Raw genomic sequence first — 19,554 nt, 5'->3', positions numbered from 1 at the left:
GTGTGGTACTGTTTTTTTTTTTTTTTTCACTGTGTAATACAGTTCATTATTCAAAATGAAGTTCCTTATTTGTATACTGAAACTTGCACTACTGTTCAAAAATAAATAACAAACCTGGAATTATGCATTTGGGACTTTCTTTTTCTTGTTGTACCGAACCGTGACCCCCAAACCGAGGGTACATACCGAACCGTGAATTCTGTGAACTGTTACACCCCTATGTAACACTGTAACCTTTCAAGTAAAGGATTCCTGATTTTTAAGGTACATGTCTTTAAGAAGATAATCCTTAAAATGAGTTTATGTGACTTTTTTCAGCCCCAGTGGACAAAAAGACGAACGTCCCTGTTAGCAGCAGCGATGTTGGAGGACAGCATGAAAAGAGGACAGAGGAGCTGGATCCAGATGTGGAGGAGATCAAATATCGAGTGCTTCAAAGGTCGTCGTCTCCTGAACTGGAACCAGCCGCCCCCCCCCTCTGAAGACAGAGTGGACTGTCCCATCTGTCAGAGCTCCTTCCCGCTGACGCAGATCGAGAGGCACGCTGCGTACTGCGACGGAGAGGAGGGCGCGAGGAAGCCGGAAAAAGACTGTTTCCAAGGTGACAGAAACTATATTCTGTTTAACACACGAGGTCTCTTTCAAACATTTTTTTATTATATTCTGAAGCCCTCATATCAACTTTCACACAGGTAAATGCAGTTCAAAGGGCTTCACAGCTGGCTGACAAGGGGATGAAGCACCCACAAAAATATATTTCATTAATATTTTAGTTGGAAGGAAAAACAGGTTCTGGAGGCAAAGTCATTTCTGCTGAGTAGGAACGTTTTTGTGATTTGTTATTCATTTTTCTTGTGTTTATCACATTTTAAATATTGCTAGATATTCATGACATACATTTTCAACAATATCACATCGACTTGCTCTTCTATTTCAAGCCCATCTGTTTAAATGTTTTTCTGGTATGTCTATGATGTGCAGTAACATTTATAGTCAATGTAATCTGCAGTTTTAGATGAAAAGGGAACAGGTTTTTTAATGCCAGAACTTCTTTATCGTCATGTAACTGTTAACGTCTTGTTTAAAATTATGTGATTATTAATGCTTTAAACAACCCCTTCCTCTCCTCTCTATAGTGTCATTGAAGCCTCGTAGGAAGAGACCAAGGTTAGCCGAGGCGAGTTCTGCAGAGACCGGCGAACCCTCCAACACTGGCAAGTAAGTAGGTACGACCTGTGTGTATTTACAGGGACAGCTCAGTGTTTTCAGACACGTTGTTGTTTTCTGACTGGGTTTTATTTTCCACAGGATCCAAGAGAAATGTTACATCTGTCAGAAAGCTGTTCCCCTGAGAGACTACAGCCGACACACAGAGCTCTGCATCCAGAGGCAATCCTTGAATCGTCAATCCAATGCAGCCGTAAGCGCACACACACACACACACACACACACACACACACACACACACACACACACACACACACCACACACACACACCACACACACACACACACCACACACACACACACACAATATGATTACATTTCAATGGTTTGAGATGCAATAACATGCAACTAAAACTTTTCATGTATTGGATCTGACCAGTTTTTTGATAATATATATTTGTTGTCATATTTCTGACCTTCAGAAGGGAAATCTGCTGTCGGCTCTGGAGAAAACAGAGAGCAGAGATTCAGGTGAGTCTGAAATTATTTCTAAGTGTTACAAAAAGGCTGCAGTCATGCTGACACTTGTTCAAAGTACTTGGCCACAGTGTTTGTTAGCTCCATAGTAAAGGTAAGAGAAACACAACCTTACTCACCTGAAGCCAGAAGAACTGAGTTGGAGCTTTAACTATACATTTATCAACAGAAAATGTATCTGCCAGTGGCGAGCCGTCAGGGCCCTCTAGGCCCTCTGTGAGGGCCTAAGATATTCTAAAAAATAATATTTAAAAACATTTAAAAAATATATTTTTTTTTTTAAATATATATTTTTTTAATATTATTTGTTATATTTTTCATTAGTTTTACCGAAAAAAAACTTGATTTAATTGTATTTAAAATAACATTTCCAAAGAAATAAATCCTTCGAATCTGCCTGTTTCAGTCTCTGTTGAATGTGAAGGGTTACATGAAAGAAAGCTCGTCTGGCCCTCTCTGCGATTCACAGAGGGACCGCCGCTATAGTAACTGAACGAGAGAGTAATGTCAAATGACAGTACAATTGACCAATCATATCTTCCCTCTAAATGGGTGGGTTTTATTATCGCGGACTTTATGACAAGTTCCGCCCGCTGTGAAACTTTTTCTTGTTTCCATAGCAACAACAACTTCCTGTCAACAGCGTGAACTCGCCTTCAAAATAAAAGCATGCCAAATTACACTTAAGACATACAACTGCAACGAAAGTAACAAACACAATGCAATATCATTTTCAATGTCAAAGAACACAAATTGGTTTCACAGGTTGTTGTTTGTGTGGTAGAGGGTCGCTGTCATTGATGAGTTTTGCACCCTGGGCCGTTGTTTTGATATTCCGCTGAAGTATACGCTTGATGTGACGTAATAACTCTTTTGTTCTTTTTTCGAGGGAATTGGTGGGGGTCAGAGGGCCTAGGTATAAAAGTCACGGCTCGCCACTGGTATCTGCACACTTCTGATAGTCAAATTATTCATCTTTTAGAGTTTTTACCCTGTAAAATGTGAGGATTTTGCTACTCTCTCGAATTTATCCAGTTGAAAGTGTAATATCTTAAAAAAAAACGATGTGAAGACGTCAACTTGTGGTCTACCAGGCGTTATCAGACAAAATACAGTAATAAAAAATAAAATGTGTTGAGCAGTTTATAATAAGTTGATGGCGTAGCCCTCGTTGATGACCCATAGCGAGTCCTGATTCAGAACTTTAATATTCTGGTTAACACATCAAACTTTGATCCCATGACCTTCTTTTTTAACTATCCGATCATTACCTACAGCGAGAACTCAAAAAGGAAAGAATCATCAGTAAAACATTTGATTTGTTTCTTATTTCACTGGCTTCTTGTTGTTTCTTCACAGAGGCCGTGCCGTCTGGATCCAAACTCCCACAGAGGTAAAGACATCCTATTCAAAACAGTTTATGAATCAAGTTACATTCATCTTTTTCTTATCATTTGTATGTATTGTGAATGAAGAGGGCTTGGATTACTAATCCCTTTGCACAGATTCACATATAGAGATGTTCTACCTTGTGACCTCAGAGTGGCTCTGTATGCTAAAAAGTTAAGGCCCTTTTAAAATAAAAACAAGTTCATTAGAGCCAAATAAAACAAAATGTAATGCACCTCTGTGACATTTGACTGATATAAATAAGTTAGGGCTGTACCCGAATATCCGAATATTCGTACGTTGGAGTACTATTCGGGTTTCAATTTCGTTATTCGGATATTCGTTTTGTTTGTTTTTTCGTTTTTTTTTCCCGTTTTTTTTTCAAATTGAATTTATTGAAATCTCCAATATCAACGTAAGAGCTTGTGCCTCTTCGGGGGGTGCTAACACTTAACCATAAACGTTATCGTTTACTTTCTCCGTCTTTATATGTAGATATTACTTTTCTCAGTTAATCTCCGTCACGTTGTTTCCAAAGCAACAACAACTTCCTGTCAACTGCGCTAACTCTCCTTCAAAATAAAAGCATGTCCATAAATAGGAAGCCAAGCCAAATTACACTTAAAGGGCCCATGTCATGGCCATTTCCACTGATCATAATTACATTGTTGAGGTATACTAAAATAGATTTATACTGTGCAATTTTCCAAACTCACATTGGTTTCGCATACAGCATCTCTGTCAAGCATGTGTATTCAGCAGTATTCACTCTCTCCACTAAACGGCTCGTTGGAGCTCTTGCCCCCCCCTCCCTGTGAGCCTAGTGTGCTCCGATTGGTCAGCTCGGCCACTCTGTTCTGATTAGTCAACCACCAGAGAGGCTCCGCCCATGTCTAACTGCTTTTTCGGCTCGCTCTCGGAACATCAGTCTTATAATGGCGTCGGTACAGCCGTATATTTCATACGCTAACTAACCGAACTGTACCTACAACTGTTGTTATAGAAGAGTAAGTTATTTTTACCTGTAATAAACTACTACTGTTTGATGAGAAATCAAATCATGGTTTGCTATATATGAATGATATGTTATAGGTCTCCCTTGAAAAAGAGATCGTTGATCTCAATGGGATTTTTTAACCTGGTTAAATAAAGGCTACAAACAAACAAACAAACAGGAGCAAATAATTCAGGGAAGAAAGGATAGGCCTACTAAGTATTTCCATCAAACTTTATTTTTAGAAATGTACAAAATGAACATAAATATACATATATACACTGTATATCATCCATTCCTCCCCTTATAGGCGTTTTCGGTATCTTGCCTATCGCAGCTTTGTAAGCGGCTGCCGGGGCTTTTTAGGACGAGGCATCAGAGTGGTCATCCCGTGTGTGTGTTGTCCGCCAGATAAGCCAGGAGTTTCCTGATCTGGCTGGACGAAATCAAATGCAAATCACAAAATATTAGAGAAACTTAGTTGTTTTAGATTCGTTAGTAGTAGTTGTATCTATCTAATCTATCTATCTAATCAACACAGTTAGCTTGAGGTAGCCTAGTTGTTTAGCTATGTAGCATACACGCTATGAACGGTAGCTTGGTAGCATACACGCCAGGAACGCCAACTATAATGTACTGACCGTACGGTAAATCACCCTGAGTATACTGTCTATGAGCATTTCGTGTGTGAATGCAGACATTCTCCTGCTATGAGATACATGTATGTAAGGCCATCTGCTGATATTAGAGTTGATATATGGAAATGCTAGCAACTTAGTTAGCACTGTGTCAATGGCTTAGCAGTCCGACACACGTTTACACATTTAAACAGTCGTGGTAGATACCTTGTTTGGGAGACATTCCTAACGAAATGAAGTGCCAATCACAAAATATATATTCGAATATTCGAATATTCGCTGCTGATTACTACCGAATATCCGGAGCCCGAAAAATGGTATTCGGGACAGCCCTAAAATAAGTTGATTACTAAGATGAAAACACCAAGCCAAAGATATTTATATCACCAAACCACGCTTTGAGATGTTTTGTTGTATGTTTGTTCTCTTTTAGAGAAGTCATAGACCTGCGGGATGATGATGATGATGAAGAGGAGGAGGGTGACAGTGTTTCAGTGCTCAGGATCAGTAACTCTCCCATCAGATCCTTCACTCCCATCTCAGAGGCCACCGGCTGCCTTATCGACTTCAAAAAACAGTATCGAGGCAAGAAGCCGCGCCAAAGAAGAAAATGAGGATGACCTGACTGAAAAAACTGGAAACCAGAGCCTTAACTTAAAACCCATCAGGTTGGACGTGACATTACGACTTCCTGATGTTACATATTTATGCAGGTAACTGAATACAAACTGAGCATTTGGACGACTGATTGTGATTCTTTTTGTGCCACTAAATAAGTTTGTTATGTTAAAGGTGATTCAGACTACCTCTTTATGAATTGAAATATTTCCCTTTGAGTTATTTTGTACGAGTGGCTGTCTTGACAGTATGATTATTGACTACAGCATCATGTCTAAACCCCTGGAGTGTCAATCAGATACATAAAAACATGATTTTACTGGATTTCAACTTTGAATATGAAACTAAATAATTGATTGTATTCTTTGTTTCACCACTTTAGTCAAAATATCTCAACAACGATTAGATGGACTGCCATTAAACTTGTAAATGTTCTCCACAAGATGAATCCTACTATTGATGATCTTCTGAAGTTTTCTCCAGTGCCACCTGCAGGTCAAACACTCAAGTTTATGCCAGGAAAATGCAGCACAACATTCAACATATTAGCATGCTGTTGTTAGCATGTAAAGGTACTAAATTGTAATCCACCTAATATTAAATGTTACAAATTAGCATGTTGCACCAAAAATGATTGACAGACATTGATTGGATATTTACCGTGCTTACCGGACACAAAAGCACATGCTAGCTTTTTTGCTAATGTTAGCATTTTAGTTGACAGTAAGCTAATGCAAATATTATAATGTGTTACCCTGACTTCAGATCTATGAATCACATCTGATTGATTGATTGATTGATGGCATGGTAGTTGCCAACCTATTTTCTGTCAACTTGAAAAATGTTTTACTCTTAAGTGAGAAAGTATTCAATTATAGTCAATTATACCGAAATAATTAATTGAGTCTACATCAGAATAATTAAGGCAACACAAAATTGCAATTAATTCAGTTTCTCAGGTTGTTAGCATGCAGTTGTTAGATCCTAACGTCTCTCAACATGTTAAGAGCTCGGTCTGAAGAGTCGGAAATGTCCTAAAATGGCCACCGTATAGAAATGTATTTACGTTACAGCATGACCTTCTTTCTGCCAAGAACCTAAGGACAAGCAATACACTTTTTTAGAGCTAAAAATAACAAAGTTGGATCGTCACTTTTTAGTTCTCTTATAAATGTTAATGACACTTGCATATAAGTATCAAACACAAACAACAGGAAAAGAACAGTCCTGACTGCATTTCTTTGACAAATGCACACCTCTAAATGGATCAGAGAACGCCACTATTTGAATATTTTGTGTTGTCAAATTTTGAGATCTGTTAACACATGTTTGGGGATTCAAACGTACTACCTTAACGTCACCTTCTCTCGCTACGATTTAAACATGCAGTCCTGATGGTTTACATAATATTAACATGGTTTATTTGTAGGAATCAATTTCAAATCTGCACATAAGCGTCTCAAAAATGTCTCCCCTCTCCTGTTAAATTGTTTAGATCAGAGCAGTTTGCTTCACTGCGGACCATTTTTATCACACTAAATATTTCCTGCAGAGTTGATGGATATATCATTTCATTTCAAACCTTTATTTATCCAGGTTGTATCCCATTGAGATCATTGATCTCTTTTTCAAGGGAGACCTGCTCAAGTAGGTTCCACATGAAACATTAAAAACATAAACAGAACAACAAAAAGGACATCATACAGCATCATTACAGGGATTACAATTTACTTGTTTATTTGTGTCTTTGACTAAATGCTCTGAGTATCATCATAGTAGCATTGAATACTGTAACAGCACCTAAGAGTTACAATTGGAAGTTGTTGGAAGTAAACTCAATGTAACGCACTGAACACAAGTTTGTTAATTGTAGAGATAATACAGGAGATGCTACGTGATCATTTTGCAACAGAAGTTTACTTCTAAATGTTGTCTCTGAAAAAATCAGATTTTCACACAGATACAGTGTTTGTCTGAACCTTCAGTGTGCCATCGTTACATTTTACTTGCATTTCCTGTGAGACTTTGAAGCAATGCGGGGACGTTCAGACTGTTTTGTAAGACTCTGTCACAATGGTGGGTTGCACCAACTGTGCCAAAGTTTAGGAGGATAAACTGTTACCTAAGTCGACTTCAAATAACGGATTGAAAGACGTTTATGCCCTGAATTAAAAACATTTTCTTTATAATGTTACAGTCAAAAGTACACACACATTATCAGCAATAAAAAAAGTGTCACCTTTAATGCATTTAACTGCTGCTCTTTTTTAACTATTTACTATGGATTCTTTTTTATTAAATAAGGATTATACTTCTGGTTATTTACTAGAGTAAAAAGTAAGAAATAGCCTATACATAAGTGGCATGGAAAATAATGCTTTTTATCTGAAGGACATTACTTGAGTAAACCAGTGTGATAAACAGTATTTTTGTAAGGAAAGAAGGACGTTTGCAAACTTATTTCAAAGCAGAGATAATGACCCCTAATTTTGTGTAAAATGACTCCGCTCCTCGTGCGCCTTTATCCACAGAGACACCTGCCTCTGCACATGAGACGAGCACTCTTTAATTTCCGTTTGGGTTCACCAGCACCACACGGTGTCCTCTCGGCCAACCTCGGCTCTGGTCACCTTAAGTTTCGGTTTGTTCCGTGAAATCAGCTGTTTGGATCCGTGCGTAAAACCTGACTCACCCGGACATCCTCCACCTGTCAGCTCACAACACACACTGCGCTTCTTCACGTTGCGACATCATTAACTCTGCAGATGAAGTGGGTGGAAACTTTTATACATACAGTCTGTGGTGTGAACGCAAGCCGAGTTCTTTCTCTCTTGTCTTATTCTCTGAGGAAGTTAATTTCTGTCTCTCGGACGAAGCGCTGCAACACAAAGGTAAGTTACTTTTCACTTGTTTTGTGCGAAAAATAAACACCAGGTTTTGAAACAGTTTTCCACAATATTATTGTGACTTTTCAAATGTTGGCCCTCTATCTATTACCTTTTTTAAAGCCTCACTTATGTATAGTGGGTCACACTTTTAGACCAACGTTACATGTGATAATCACTGTAGTATAGGCCTACCTATTAGATGTGCTGTTAAAAGTTGTCAAACAGGTTGCTATTTAAAGGTGGGGTAGGTAATTTTGGAGAAACCACCCTGCTGAAAAAACCAGCTAAACCAACAAGGCTGGTCAGGCTGGTAAACCTGGTAAAGCCAGTCAATATTAGGCTGGATTAGTTTGCTGGTTAAGAGGGGTTTTGGACACTTTAGCTGATCAGGATAGCTGGTTTGGTCACAGTGGTCTAGCTGGTCACCATTAGCTGGTCGGGATAGCTGGTTTAGCTGGTAAAAGCTGGTGGTCACAGTGGTCTAGCTGGTCAGGATAGCTGGTTTGGTCACAGTGGTCTAGCTCAGGGGTTCCCAACCTTTATTGTGCCAAGGACCGGCAGATACATTAAAAAAAAATCGCGGACCGGTTGTCAATTTTAACTGATTTTAATATTTACTCACCACCAGCAGGTAGCAACAGAGGCTAATTGTATATAACAGCCTGAACAAATACTAGAACAATATGCATCCAAAACATATTAACAGAGTTTAAAAAAGAACCGGTGTTGTTTTTTGTTTTTTCGGAAAACCAAAAAACCGACGTTATTCAGTTTTTAAACCAAAACGGGAAAACGGATAAATCAACGTTTTGGTTTTGTTTGTATGATTTACGGATAATCCAGTGAATGCTGGGAAAACGAGGAGAAGGCGCAGTTATGAAGGGGGTGTGTGTGTGTGTGTGTGTGTGTGTGTGTGTGTGTGTGTTGTGTGTGTGTGTGTGTGTGTGTGTGTGTGTGTGTGTGTGTGTGTGTGTGTGTGTGTGTGTGTGTGTGTGTGTGTGTGTGTGTGTGTGTGTGTGTGTGTGTGTGTGTGTGTGTGTGTGTGTGTGTGTGTGTGTGTGTGTGTGTGTGTGGTGTGTGTGTGTGTGTGTGTGTGTGTGTGTGTGTGTGTGTGTGTGTGTGTGTGTGTGTGTGTGTGTGTGTGTGTGTGTGTGTGTGTGTGTGTGTGTGTGTGTGTGTGTGTGTGTGTGTGTAAACAAATAAATGCTGCCAGACACGAACACTCAGAGCTGAGCAGAGCACATACACACACACACATCATGCGCCTTGGTGACTGACATCTCCTTCATAAAACTAATAAAAGGGGGATATTTATTGCTATCGGGATGTTAAGAGCATTCCATGGAATATAACAAAAAGTGTATCTCGAGCCGGTTTCTCAAACTTACCTACCCCACCTTTAAAGTTTTTCCACACGCCATTCTCATTATCTTTGTTTAATTAGGATTTTAACGAAATTCTTGGTAAAAATGTTCATCTTTCTTTTCTCAAACTGATTTGACGCCAATAGTCTTTGTTTTCCTTTTAATGACACCCAAGCCAGCCCCTAAACCCCAGATCATGAACGACTAAGGTTTATTAAAGGTGGGGTAATTTTGGAGAAACCAGCTCTAGATCGCTAGAATTTGAAAATACACTACTTTTTACAGTACTACGGCTTCCACAGATGACATTTTTTTATGGATTTTTTTGTCAAAGCACTTAAGATATTTATTGCTATCGGGATGTTAAGAGCATTCCATGGAATATAACAAAAAGTGTATCTCGATCTGGTTTCTCAAACTTACCTACCCCACCTTTAAGTGACTTTTCAAAGTAATGTAGGCTCTATTTATTAGCTTGTTTAAATTCTCATAAAATGTTTCTTAAATTGGGTCACCTTTTTCTGCTGCTGTTGTAGTGACATGGAAAGTAAAACCTTGAGTCAGGTTAACTTTACATGTGATGATCCCAGTTCAAGCTATTCTAAAGAGTACATTTCAACCTGTTATTTAGATTATATACATTGGCTAATATAAGATAAAGCTAATCATGTTTTATGTTCTTTTCCTGCTCAGGTGACGAGGCATTGCTGAAATACCACCTCTAAAAATAAACTGCATCCAGGTAGAAGAAAAGTGAGTGTTCAAGGTTTTCATTCTTGCTAACAGGGACTGTGACACACTTGAGGAATGCAGTTTTTAAAAACCTATACTCTGACCTTAAAATCAAGAACCAGTGGAGTTAAAGGTAGGGTATAGGTAATTCACTTCAGAAACACTTTTGTTATATTCCATGGAATGCTCTTAACATCCCGATAGCAATGAATAAATGTAATGCTTTGACAATAAATATATACAAATATTTCATCTGTGGAAGCCGTGGCGCTGTAAAAAGCAATTATAGTTGGCAGATAATTGGACTTGGCCTACCTGCCTGTCAGCCTTCCATCTCGTGCACAAACTTATCTCGTGCCCTCATTCGTTCGTGTGTGTTGGAGGAGGGGCTCTGTTAGGAAGTCTGAAGGAAGGGGCATATTTTTTTCGGTTGTGTACTTTCAAATGATAGCTTACTCGAGCTGGTTTCTCCATTCTTACCTACCCTACCTTTAAAAGGCCACTACGTTTCATGTGATATTATCTTAAGGGTGCACTAAAAGCTAACCAAAGGTAATCCAAAGTGATGTCATCAGCCAGAGCCTCCCCTGAGGTCAGAGATGCTAAATCTTTCTTGAATCTTCGTCAGGGTGTGTCAGGGTGTGTCAGGGTTTCAGTGACGTTGCTGGAACAGGTATTCTATTTATACGATAAGTAAAAGCCTTTCACGTACCAGTGTTGGAAAAAGTATTCAGATTCTTTATTCGAGTTACCTATACCACACTGTAAAATACTACATTTTATTTAAAGTACTGCATCCAAAATGGTACTTAAAAAAATGTATTTAATAACAATTAGGAATATGTACTTAAAGTATTCGGAGTATAGTCATTGCAAAAAAACCTCTAAATACATTTAAATATATAAAAAATATTTTAAAGCAAAAGCAGCAAAATTTCACATTTAAGAAGTAACATATTTTTTAACATAAAATGTTAACTACTTGAGTACGCTCCATCTCCATGTTACTTTCCATCACTGTACTTGAGTAAGTTACTTTATTTCAGATCTGTAATTCTAAATCTCTAAATCTGTCATGTAACTGTGGACTTCCCAATCCCAGCCTTTTAGTATTTAGTATGCTGATACGTATTCTGATCTGTTATGTGTGCTTTAATGTTGTTTAATGTGACGCATTCAAAAAGATAGCTGAAGCTCCTTTTTCACAAGATATTGAAGATGTTGGTTAAAAAAGTATAAGGTTAATGTTAAACTATTGATATTCTATGAATGGATGTAGTGTACAGTGACTTCTAACAACTTGTCGGCCTGCTGCCGGTGGAAACTGAGAATAGAAGCTGAGTTTGTTAAATCAAAACAAAGGGCTGAAAGAAGCTAAAACTCTCCTTAAAGCTGAGTTGAGCTGCAATCTACTGTCAAATAAACCCTTAATAGTTGTGTAGAACTTATTGTGAGGATTTCCCTTTTCTGAAAGAAATAAGGCAAAACATTTATAAAAAAGTGATCTAATTGGAATTGCTGGAGGCCTGTTAGCTGTTCTACCTTATCAAAAAACTATTATTATTTTCTCTGACTAATGGAAAAAAGGTCTGGTATTTAAAGCCCACTAAATTAATACTTTTACAACTTGTTTAAATAAATGCATACTCTTAATTGAACTAATGCTGTGTTGTTTGGTTGAGTTCAATGATGATGCTAGAAGCAGATTTCCTCAGACAGTATTGAGCCCTTTTTACCGTGTGACTCCTCACTTCAGTATCGAGCCAAGATCGAAAGTGAAAGCTCAGTTCCCAAGATAGAAATCTCATTTAAAAGATAACCTCACATGACGATATCTAATTACAACTTTCTCTCTATTCGTACCCCACTTGTGTGTTAGCACACTGGTTAAAGTAACCCTTAAAATGTACTTTTTTTACGTTCTCCTTTGTATTTGTTATTCGTTTATGGACTCTAAAAGTCAAACAGGACTTGTTCCCCTTTTTATGTCACATTACTGTTTGGGGACCTGATACTGTAAAGCAATGTGATCTATGATGAAATAAAAGCTTCTAGGTGGTATTTTTTATGACAGTTGTTACTGTCAATTTGTTTCAGAGTTAAAATGTATTTGCAGTATTAAATTATAAACCTATAGTTACCAGTATAATAGTGGTGCAACTTCTGGTTAGGAAATATGATTGATTGCACATCAAGCCACCGTCTAAACGGTCTTTTGTAACAATCCACATCTTAAACTCGATCCCTTACATCAAAAAGAAACTACTTAGATTTACAAATTACATGGTTTAGATGCTTTTATTTACAGATAATTCATTTAGCAAAATGTGTCATGTCTTTATCAAGGAAATGATCAGTTATTATTGTTGATTCATTCCATGCTTATTGAGTGTCACCATGAAGAAGCACTTAACATAACAGCTGAACTTGATGTGAACAGTGTTGGTTTTGCAGGTATTTGACCATAAAATTGAATCAAAATATGAAAATATAAATGTCTGATTCACATTTCATGACTATCAAATCAAGATATTCCAATTTAGACCAAAACAGTTTAAGCTGTTAGAAAAAAAGTCAGAAGATGACCAAAGTCATTATAGGCTTCATCATCGTGAAAACATGAATATCTTTGCTAAAGTTCATGGCAACCATTAAATATTTTCAGTCTGCATGAAAGTCAAATCAACATTGTTATCTGCCAGAATAATAGAAATACAATAGTCATAATGCTTGGCAGTTTTTATTAAAGGACAATGACAAAGCATAGAGTCCAGCACTGCAGGTTTACAGCTGATTTTGGCATCCGGCTCTAAAGCCAATATTGATTAAAGGTTAGTCCACACAAAGTTGTGAAAGCATGACAAATATTTGAGCATCATTTTAGACCGCAATCACCATGTGAAAGCATCTGTAACATCAATCAATCATCAATCAATGTTTATTTATATAGCCCAATATCACAAATGTTACATTTGTCTCTGGACTTCACAGTTTGTACAGAATATCAGTATGACAATACGACACCCTCTGTCCTTAGACCCTCACATCGTACAAGGAAAAACTTCCAGAGAAACCCCACAGTTTAAAGGGGAAAATGGGAGAAACCTCAGGGAGAGCAACAGAGGAGGGATCCCTCTCCCAGGACGGACAGACGTGCAATAGATGCCGTGTGTAAATTGAAAAGATAATACATTTTACAGGTAGACCAAATGTTTGGAAATGCATGTGTCTATAATAAGAAGATGAATCCACGAGGATGTCAACAATCCTGTGGGAGCCATCAGGGAAGTAGTATGATGAGTCAGGCAGGACCACAGTGACAGGTTCAGCCACGACTGGAAGTCCAGGGCTCAAATACAGGACTCAGGATAGAGGATCCAGGACACCGGACCGCAGCAACAGGATCAGCCACGACTCAGGATCCCAGCGTAGATAGACACCAAAAAGAAATGTGGGGAAGCTGGGTTATTCGGAACATGAGAGTACACAGGTACAGAGAGAAGGAAGAAGTAAGGTGTCCCCTGACAAACTAAGCCTATAGCAGCAAAACTAGGGGCTGAGTCTAAACAGCCCTAACTATAAGCTTTATCAAAAAGGAAGGTCTTAAGCGCACTCTTAAAAACGGATAGGGTGTCTGCCGCCCGAACACAAACTGGAAGCTGATTACACAAAAGTGGAGCTTGATAAGAAAAGGCTCTGGCTATCAGGCCCAAGTACGGGCACGAGCAAAAATAGGACTCAAGAGCACAACCAGGCAAAAAGGTCTTTAGTCAGGCGTTTAATCCAAAGGCAAATACAGGCAAAGGTCCAAAAATGTAAAGACTGGAAGGAACGAAAAACAAGCAACAAGTTGGCGGAAAACTACTAAAGAAGCAACAACCAAAAACAACCAACTAGGTTGGTAAAAATGCTAAGCAGCTAGAACAATAGCTTACGTCAGGAGAGTAACATGGAGCACTTGCTGCTATACAGACAAGACGAACTGGCACTGACCAAGGAAACAGCACAGACTAAATACACAGGTGATGAGTAATGATTAGGGGCAGCTGAGGCTCATTGAGGCCAGGCAGGTGATTAACAGGGAAGGAAAAACACACAGGTGAGGGAGTGAGGCGATCAGCCAGGGCCAGGATGTGACAGTACCCCCCCTCAACGACCGGCACCGGACGGTCCAGGCTCGTCTGGATGATGCCTTTGGAAATCCCGGATGAGGTCTGGGTCGACAATGTTCTTTGAAGATACCCATTCCCTCTCCTCAGGACCATAGCCCTCCCAATCCACCAGATACTGGCGTCCACGACCCCGCCGGCGAACTGCCAAGAGCCGCTTGACAGAATAAACTGGCCCTCCATCGATGAACCGGGGGGGCGGTGGGGGTCTGGAGGCAGGGACCAGAGGACTCTCTTTGACCGGCTTGATCCGAGCCACATGGAAAGTTGGGTGCGACCTCATGGACCTGGGAAGCTTGAGTCTCACAGCAACAGGATTAATAATCTTTGAGACAGGGAAGGGACCGACAAAGCGAGGAGCCAACTTACGGGACTCGAAGAGGAAGGTCCCGAGTGGAGAGCCATACTCTCTGGCCGACACGATAGGTGGGAGCAGGGATCCGTCTGCGGTCTGCTGCCCTCTTGTACCGAGCAGATGTCCTAAGCAGCACTTGTCTAGCCCCATTCCAGATGCGACGGCACCTCCGAATCAGTGCCAAGGCAGAAGGAACCCTGACCTCTCCCTCCAGGGACGGAAACAGGGGCGGTTGGTAGCCATAAGCACACTGAAATGGGGAAAGACCAGTAGAAGAGCAAGGCAATGTGTTGTGCGCATACTCAACCCAGATGAGATTCTTACTCCAAGTAGTGGGGTTCTGAGAGACGAGACAACGCAGGCCGGTCTCTAACTCCTGGTTGAGCCGCTCGGTCTGTCCGTTGGACTGAGGATGATGGCCGGAGGAGAGGCTAACGGTGGCACCCAGGAGAGCACAGAACTCCTTCCAAAACTTGGAGACGAACTGGGGACCCCGATCCGACACAACATCTTTAGGGAAGCCATGTAACCGGAAAACATTGGACAGGACAACCTCCGCCGTTTCCTTGGCAGAGGGTAACTTGGGTAGAGGAACAAAGTGCACCAACTTTGAGAATCTGTCGACAATGGTCAAAATGGTTGTGTTACCTTGGGACATGGGAAGACCTGTAACAAAGTCCAGAGAAACGTCCGACCAAGGGCGAGTAGGTACAGGAAGGGGACGTAGGAGACCAGGGGAAGGCCGACGAGAAACCTTGTTCCGAGCACACACCGGGCAGGCAGCAACATACTCCCCCACCTCCCTCTCCATCTTGGACCACCAGAAGCGTTGCTTGACCACAAACATGGTCCGTTTGATCCCCGGATGGCAGGAGAGAGAGGACGCATGAGCCCAGTGGATGACCTGAGAGCGAAGAGGAGAGGGCACAAACAACCTGTTCTGAGGGCAACCACTCGGGCCTGGGTTACCAACATTTGCTTCTCTGACCTTCTCCTCAATAGCCCAGGTAACAGCACCCACCATACATGAGGGAGGCAGGATGGTAGTGGGGGGAGAAGGGTCAGAGCCCGTATCAAAGAGACGAGAGAGAGCATCAGGCTTAGTGTTTTTAGAACCAGGACGATAAGACAGTGAAAAGTTGAACCGATTAAAAAAAAAAGAGAGCCCACCTGGCTTGACGAGGGTTGAGTCTCTTCGCTGTGCGCAGGTACTCCAGGTTCTTGTGATCGGTCCACACAAGAAATGGCACTTCAGCTCCCTCTAACCAGTGACGCCACTCCTCCAGTGCCACCTTAACAGCCAACAGCTCCCGATTCCCCACATCGTAATTCCTCTCAGCAGGGGAAAGCTTCCGGGAGAGGAAAGCACATGGGTGAATCTTGTTGTCCTCTCTGGAGCGCTGGGAGAGCACAGCACCAACCCCCACGTCTGAAGCGTCCACCTCTACCATAAACTGCAGATGTGGGTCCGGGAGGATCAGTATAGGGGCTGTGGTGAAGGCTTTCTTGAGCCTCTGGAAGGCCTGGTCCGACTGAGAGGTCCCACTGAAACCTTGTGTTTTACCCCTTTCACACCAACGGTGTTTCAGGGCCGGTTCGGTGCTGGTGCTTGAAAAGCACCGGGTTTTCTGTTCACACCGCAGCGGAGAGCAGCGTTCATAGCTCCGGAATCCGGTTCGTTTCGAGCACCAAAAGTTGTCCGTCTAGAAGCAAGAACCGCATACGTCACGCTTACGTCGGAGGGGGGCGAGATTAACCTGAGCTAACACTTAAGGCGAGTACGGCAAATAAAGTTGTTGTAACAAGCAGTAGTGCTGAGCAAAGTGACTAGAACGCAACACCACACTTGTTAAAAAAAACACACTTTATAAAGTCAGGCAACACTACCCAGGCTTCGGTGTGATTCTGTTTATTTGTTCCTTACTTTGACCATCCGTTCGCTGTTATTGATCATTGTGGAGAGCAGGCAGACGTTTGTTATTATAGCAGCTATCGGATGGAATCAATACATGGCTGCACAGGTTGTCATGTCCGGACTATCACAAGTAGAATCATAATGAAAAATACGTCGGTTTAAAAAGTGCCTGTAGAAAACTGCCTTAGCAAGTAGTCAGTTTAGCTTCGGTTTTGCTATGCTAACATCACCCATGTTTATACCAGAGAAACTTTCTAACAGCGTTTGTGATGCCAAACAGCGTCAATTCAGACTGACACCAAACAGCGTCAATTTCAGACTGACACACATTCACTTAAGGGGAACTGGGGATATGTATCAGCTGCTTGTGTGACAGTCAGACAGTGAATACTTTAGAGCCGTGTGAGCTAACCCGGAGCTAACGGGAGAATACACTCCCGTTGAAGAGCAGCCGGCCAGCACTTGCAGCGGTCGGTAAATGCCGCTTGAAACACATTAATAACAATGAACCACGGCACTCTGGAGAAAAGTATAAGGTTGGAGAAGTCGTTATTTAATTTAATCTGGCTTCGTATGATTAAAGCAACGCAGGTCCCCGGCCCGTTGTTGTTGTGAAGTGAGTTCCGGCGTTGGGAGAAGATTGGGGAGGTTAGTTACATTGCAATGGAGCAGCAACAGTGCTAAAGTTTTCTTATGAATCGCCTATAGAAGGTTGGCGAACCCTAAAAACCGCTGCACTTGTTTGCGGTTTACAGGGACAGGCCATTCAGAGACATCATTAACCTTAGCCGGATCCATCAAAACATTGCCCACTGACACAATAAAGCCCAAAAATGAAACAGTGGAAACATCAAACTCACACTTCTCGGCCTTGAAAAGAGGTGGTAGTCCAGGAGGCGCTGTAGGACGCGGCGTACATGATCTCTGTGGGTCGTTTCGTCAGGGGAGAAGATGAGGATATCATCCAGGTACACGAAAACAAAGATGTTAAGCATGTCTCGAAGTAGATCATCATCATTGATCAAAGTCTGAAACACGAGGTACTCGTAATGCCCACTTGGGGTGTTAAAGGCAGTTTTCCATTCATCCCCTTCCCTTATTCTCACCAGATGATAAGCATTTCTAAGATCTAACTTGGTAAAGATCTTAGCACCTTGTAACTGGTCGAAAGCTGATGACATAAGAGGAAGGGGTACCTGTTCTTGATGGTAATGTCGTTCAAACCACGATAGTCAATGCAGGGGCGAAGTGACTTGTCCTTCTTTGCCACAAAGAAAAATCCGGCTCCAGCGGGAGAGGAAGAGGGTCGAATTAATCCAGTGGCTAGTGAAGACTCCACATATTCCTTCATCGCCCGTGTCTCTGGAGCAGATAGGGAATAAAGACGACCCCTGGGTGGTGAAGAGCCTGGTAACAAGTCTATAGCACAATCGTACACCCGATGAGGGGGCAGCGAGGTGGTTCTGGCCTTGTTAAAAACCTCCTTAAGGTCATGGTAACACTGAGGGACCTTGGAAATGTCAGGGAAATCAGGATCTGAAATGTCTTGAATTACAGGGACAGCCATGGAACATTTGGACGGAAAACAGGTACTTAAACATCCCTTACACCAAGCAATAATCTTGCCAGTGGACCAGTCTATGTGGGGGTTATGTAGGGTAAGCCAGGGGTACCCCAAAATGATTGGGTGTTCGGGGGACCGAAAAACATGAAAGACGAGAAGCTCAGTGTGACCGTCCAGGAAACTTAGCTGAAGAGGTTGGGTGTGGTGAGTTACCCTACAGAGAAGACGGCCATCCAAGGCACTTGCTTCCATTGGTCTTGGAAGAGGGAAAGTCTCAAGGTTCAGCTTCTTAGCCAACTCAAGGTCTATAAAACTGGCATCTGAGCCAGAGTCTACCAAAACAGGATGCCTGAGAACCACAGAAGACGAAGAAAGAGTGACATTTGGGAGACAACGTGAGGGACTAACATTAAGTGTAGTGCGGCTCACCAGTGCCCTCTTCTTTACTGGCGAGCCAGACCTTTTAGCAGGCTAGAATAGAATAGGGAGGGATGAAACCCTCTTTAATGGTCACACATGCAGAGCACACAGCACACAGTGAAATTTGGCCTCTGCTTTTAACCCATCCTAGTACAAGGAGTCTAGTACTAGGAGCAGTGGGCAGCTATTGTACAGCGCCCGGGGAGCAATGGGAGTGGGGGGGAAGGGGGGTGTCCGGTGCCTTGCTCAAGGGCACCACGGCAGGGCAGGAGGTGAACTGGGACCTCTCCAAGTAGAAGTCCACACTCCATATTTAGGTCTGGTCGGGGACTTGAACCAGCGACCCTACGGCTCCCAGTCCAAGCCCCTACTGACTGAGCCACTGCCGGTACAGTTACAGTTGGCGATTGAGCTACAGTTGGCGATTGAGTGTCCCCGTTCACCACAGTAGAAGCACCTGCCCTCCCGCAGGCGGCGCTGTCGCTCTTCAGGGGTCAGCTTGGTCCTGCCGAGCTGCATGGGCTCCTCCGGAACAGCAGGGGGCGACAGAGGCGCTGTAGACGGAAGCCAGGGCCTGGGGTGATTCCATGAGGATGAAGAGCTGGGCGAAGACTGCCTCTTGTGGGAGAAACAGGGGATCGCAGTGTCTCTCTCTCGCTCCCTCTCTATCAGTCGCTGGTCAATCTTAATAGTCAATGAAATTAGGGAGTCCAAATCAGCTGGAAGCTCAAGAGGAGCTAACTGATCCTTTAAAGTGCCGGACAATCCATAAAGGAAAGCATCAAACAATGCTGATTGGTTCCAG

General features: G+C 41.8%; 2 protein-coding genes across 2 annotated transcripts in view; both read left to right on the top strand.

The window, feature by feature from the left end:
* Window positions 1-318: 318 nt before the first annotated feature.
* On the top strand, window positions 319-5,784 carry uimc1 (ubiquitin interaction motif containing 1; the record flags this gene model as incomplete). Its single annotated transcript, XM_034140203.1, is given in 6 exon segments — window positions 319-601; window positions 1,137-1,218; window positions 1,309-1,420; window positions 1,649-1,697; window positions 3,063-3,096; window positions 5,158-5,784. Coding segments are annotated over 6 exon segments (699 nt in total). The 3' UTR covers window positions 5,339-5,784.
* Window positions 5,785-8,053: 2,269 nt separating this feature from the next.
* The window catches only part of LOC117490391 (hexokinase-2-like), a 28,778-nt gene continuing 17,277 nt past the window's right edge, over window positions 8,054-19,554 (top strand). Inside the window, exons 1-2 of the mRNA XM_034140118.1 lie at window positions 8,054-8,233; window positions 10,288-10,347. The gene's annotated coding sequence lies outside the window, so the exon portion shown is untranslated. The remainder of the gene's footprint in view (window positions 8,234-10,287; window positions 10,348-19,554) is intronic.

Source organism: Trematomus bernacchii, unplaced genomic scaffold (genome assembly GCF_902827165.1).
Source record: "Trematomus bernacchii unplaced genomic scaffold, fTreBer1.1, whole genome shotgun sequence".
NCBI lineage: Eukaryota > Metazoa > Chordata > Actinopteri > Perciformes > Nototheniidae > Trematomus > Trematomus bernacchii.
The sequence above is the reverse complement of the archived record's forward strand: the minus strand, read 5'-3'. Positions and strand labels throughout refer to the sequence as shown.